At 45.0% G+C, this 4457-nt stretch overlaps 1 protein-coding gene across 1 annotated transcript in view; it reads left to right on the top strand.

Moving 5' to 3' along the window:
- Positions 1-233: 233 nt before the first annotated feature.
- The window catches only part of myo1g (myosin IG), a 31262-nt gene continuing 27038 nt past the window's right edge, over positions 234-4457 (top strand). The window contains exons 1-8 of the mRNA XM_014025673.1: positions 234-436; positions 1347-1555; positions 2994-3087; positions 3155-3320; positions 3407-3460; positions 3535-3630; positions 3707-3823; positions 3901-4107. Coding sequence (XP_013881127.1) covers positions 342-436; positions 1347-1555; positions 2994-3087; positions 3155-3320; positions 3407-3460; positions 3535-3630; positions 3707-3823; positions 3901-4107 — 1038 coding nt within the window. The 5' untranslated portion in view covers positions 234-341. The remainder of the gene's footprint in view (positions 437-1346; positions 1556-2993; positions 3088-3154; positions 3321-3406; positions 3461-3534; positions 3631-3706; positions 3824-3900; positions 4108-4457) is intronic.

Here is a 4457-nt window from a genome sequence, read left to right as displayed (position 1 = left end):
GCAGGAGGCGGCAGGAGGCAGGAGGAGGCAGGAGGAGGCAGCAGGAGGCAGGAGGAGGCAGCAGGAGGCAGGAGGAGGCAGCAGGAGGCAGGAGGAGGCAGCAGGAGGCAGCAGGAGGCAGCAGGAGGCAGCAGGAAGCAGCAGGAGGCGGCAGGAGGAGGATGCAGAGGTTCTGTCGGCCCACAGATGGTTCTGGGTTTCTGCAGACGCTCAGGCAGGATGATGACGTGCTGCAGCTTGCAGACCGCAGCTCCTCTGTGAGGAGATCACGCCTCCTCTCTCTTCCTCTTTCTGGTTCCTCCGGGTCGCTCTGGTTCTGAGCACCGTCGAGGAGGGCAGGGATGGCCGAGCTGGAGGGTCTGGAGTTCGGGAAGTCGGACTTTGTTCTGCTGGACGAGGTGACCATGGAGCAGTTCATGGAGAACCTGAAGCTCAGGTAAGAACCCACAGGAACCCTGAAGGATCACCTTCACTGGAACACACTGGAACTTCAAAATAAAAGCTGAAGTATTTGTGAGGAGATGATGAGATGAAGAACTGCTGCCTCCCGGTTCCTGCTCAGCTCTCACCAACACTCAGAGTGTGTCTGTTAGCAAAATATCTCACCAACCAGTCGGCAGGTTGGAGTGAAACTTTCAGGAAACCATCACCAGGTGTGGACCTGCAACTGKTTAACTTTTGGAGCTGATCCAAGWCAAGATGGCCGACACAGCTAGTTGCTTTTACAAAGCACAAAAATGCATAAAGCTCGGTCAGTTTAGCAGATATGCAGCTAAAATTTAACAGAATAGAAGCTGAAAATCAGCCAAAACATAAAAACTTATAAATGTACCAACAAGTGGTTTAAAGGAGGAGATTTTTATCTTTTTATCTCCACGTCTGATCAGATTTGCCTCCGGGRGAAACCTGTAACTTTGGTTTCTGTGACGTTAAAAGATGTTCTGACAGGAGGAAAACACCTAAACTTTAATTCAAATAATCAAACTTTCCCTGCGGATCACCTTAACGTGTTATTTATTCACACTTCCTGTTTGGTTTTGACTGGAGCCAGAGAGGAGCTCTGATTGGACAGAAATGTGTAATTTGAGCTTAATAACTCTAAATAATGTGTTGATGAGAAGTGAGCAGTAAACCCTGCACCACGTATCAGTTACACAAAAACACCCCTTGAACCACAAGTTTCACTTCCTGTTTCAACTCTTGTGTCACTTCCTGTCGTGTCTGCGTGACATCAGGGTGCGAAACATTCGTTTGGGTGGTTTGACAAGAACGCAGATAAAATGCAAACAGTTTGTGATGAAATAATAAATCTTCTCAGCAGCTGAGCAACAGTTTGGTGTCTGCAGGTTCGAGAAGGGCCGGATCTACACCTACATCGGGGAGGTGGTGGTCTCCGTCAACCCCTACAGGCAGATGGACATCTACGGCAAAGACACGGTGGACGCGTATCGAGGCCGGGAGCTGTATGAAAACCCTCCTCACCTGTACGCCGTCTCTGATGCAGCTTATAAGGCCATGAAGAGGCGAGCTAAAGACACCTGCATCGTCATCTCAGGTGTGTCCGTCCTGCAGGTCCACCTGTTCAAATGTGCACACTCAGAGTCCCCGACCTAACACTGCTGAGAGTCAAAGGRTTTTAACTGTGGAGAATAAAGATACAACTTTTATTTAATCAGAAAACAAACACTAAAAATGTGAATTTATTCATACAAATAGACTAAAATACCCAGAAATGTAGCAGAATATCTAAAGTTTTAAAAGAAAACTGTGACATTCAATTAAAAAGTTGGTCTGAAACTTAACTAACATTAAGCTAGCTGCTGTTTACTGCTACTTCCAGTGAAAGCCAGCAGCAAACTTTTTTAGTTTAACAAAGGAAGCGATGACAGGAACTCAACACACGAGTAATTATAATAATTAACTATAATTACGTAATGAAATGAGTTACTTATGGATTATTAACAGCAGTTTACCTRCAGCTAATAGCCTTAATGCTAAATGAAATGCTAACCAAGTTAGTTCCCATAAAGCTGTCGAAGTTTATCTCTGGTTTTCTGCTAACTTCAAAGGTAGATTTTTTTGTTTAACGTATAAGAATGAGTAATTACAATTATTAAATGTAATTAATTACCTATGGGTTATCAGTTTTAAACATAGAGAGACAGCAGCACCAATGCTAAACGAAATGCTACGTTAGCTTACTCGAAGAGTTTCAGACTTCCGGTTTCTCTTCAAACTCCAAAGGTAAACTTTTTTGTTTAACGTATAAGAATGAGTAATTACAATGATTAATTATAATTGCTAAATTAAATTACTTATTGATTATTAATACAGTTCACCAGGCTCAGTTTTAAACAGAGATCAACACCTGCAGCTGATAACCTTTAATAAACCAAATGCTAAGTTAGCTCGCATGAAGCTATCAGCGTTTCCGACTTCAGATTTCTCTTTTAAACTCCAAAGGTAGCCTTTTTGTTTTCTAGAGATCAGAGAAAACTTTAATTGGAGATTTATACTTTTATATTTTTGAATAAATATTCACGTAGTTAAATAAATTTGTATTATTAGCAGCAGTTCAGCTAAAGTAACGCTTGAAGCTAGGTAGCTAGTAGCATTAGCAGGAGTTTACTAAGACTTCCGGTCTTTATGGAGCTCAAATACACTTTATTTTTGTCTTTGTGGTGACAAAATATAAGTTATTTAAGAGTTATGAACAAAGCTGAGCTTTTTTATTATTACTTTAAACTTATTTATAATTTATAATTCAACCAAAGGTGACATTAGTTAGCTGGAACAGGTAGCTGCTTTTCATATGTGTGTAAAATTTAATGTAATTCGTTTTGGGCTTTGACCGTTTGTCAACATATTTTAAAATCTGTTCTGAAAATTAGAAAAGACTTGAAATTCAGTTTTTTTGTTTGTTTTTTCATTATTTTGTTTAATTTTAAAGCAGATCCCTGCTTCACTCATCAGTGATGGTTTTTGTGTTTTAGGTGAAAGTGGGGCAGGAAAAACTGAAGCCAGTAAATACATCATGCAGTACATCGCAGCCATCACCAACCCCAGCCAGAGGGCGGAGGTGGAGAGGTGAGCTGACCCTGCAGGAGGAGTGACACCATGAATCATCCCTTCATCTCCTCTCTCTCTCTGTCAGCGTGAAGAACGTTCTGCTGAAGTCCAACTGCGTGCTGGAGGCCTTCGGGAACGCCAAGACGAACCGTAACGACAACTCCAGCCGCTTCGGTAAGTACATGGACATCAACTTCAACTTCAACGGCGATCCCACCGGAGGTCACATCAACAACTACCTGCTGGAGAAGGTGAGGGGCGGAGCCTAAGCTCTGCTCGTTGAAAACATTTACCTCCCTGCATCGGAGCGTCTGACCACCTTTTCATCCTCTTCAAGTCCAGGGTGGTCCAGCAGCACGAGGGCGAGAGGAACTTCCACTCCTTCTACCAGGTGAGCCCACCTGTGCGCACATGTTAAACTCACTTCCTGTTCCTCCGGCCTGATCTCTGGCCTCCTGTCTCCAGCTGCTGCGCGGAGGAAGCGAAGAGCTGCTGGCGTCGTTCCACCTGCAGAACGATCCAGCTCTTTACGTTTTCACCAGAGAAGGAGCTGCCGCCGCCGTGCGTTGATCCTCGTTAACGTTTCGCTCACGGCGTTCACCGTGTTCGTAAGAAATGTCCCGTTTCTCTTCCCCAGACGTCCAACAACGATCGCTCCAGCCACAAGGCGGTGAGGAGCGCCCTGGAAGTGATCGGCTTTTCCCCCGAGGAGATCACCACGGTTTATCAGATCCTCGCCTCCATTTTGCACCTGGTAGGAGTTTATTTTTATTTATTTTTATTTATCTCTGTCAGATCTGTAGAAACCAGCTGTTCCTCTGTAACTTTCAGGGCAACGTTCAGTTTGAGAGCGACGGTGAAGACGTTCAGATCCTGGGACTGGACGCTGTGAGCCAYGTCTCCGAGCTGACCGCCACGGACCCGGACGGCGTCGGTAAGAGCCTCCTGTACCGCACGGTGGCCACCGGCGGCGGCGAGGTCATCGAGAAGGGCCACACCGAGAAGGACGCCTGCTTCGGGCGCGACGCCTTCGCCAAGGTGCCGTTCCCAGATTCAGCTTCAGCTGTTTAGTTTCTGTTGTGTCTCCTGACGATGACTCGGTGCTTTCTCCGTGCAAAACATGCTGAGTCAGGGTTCGCTGGAAGATATGAGTCAGCATTTTCACACTTCTCCTGTTTTATTTATCAAAATGTTCGGCTTATTCAGCCAGTGGGYGCTGTAACTTTTCTAATTTATTAGTTTTCACTTTATTAACTATTTTTCTATAATATACAGACCAGATTGGCAGGTGCACAGGTGCTCACAATGAACGGTGATGTGCAGGTGGTGCTCCGTCGACAGCAAAAGCAGGATAAAAACARTGGAAAGACAGGCTACACACCAAGATT

This window comes from Austrofundulus limnaeus, unplaced genomic scaffold (assembly GCF_001266775.1).
Source record: "Austrofundulus limnaeus strain Quisiro unplaced genomic scaffold, Austrofundulus_limnaeus-1.0 Scaffold490, whole genome shotgun sequence".
NCBI classification, from domain to species: domain Eukaryota; kingdom Metazoa; phylum Chordata; class Actinopteri; order Cyprinodontiformes; family Rivulidae; genus Austrofundulus; species Austrofundulus limnaeus.
Note: the sequence above shows the minus strand (reverse complement) of the source record. Positions and strands in the feature narration are given on the sequence as shown.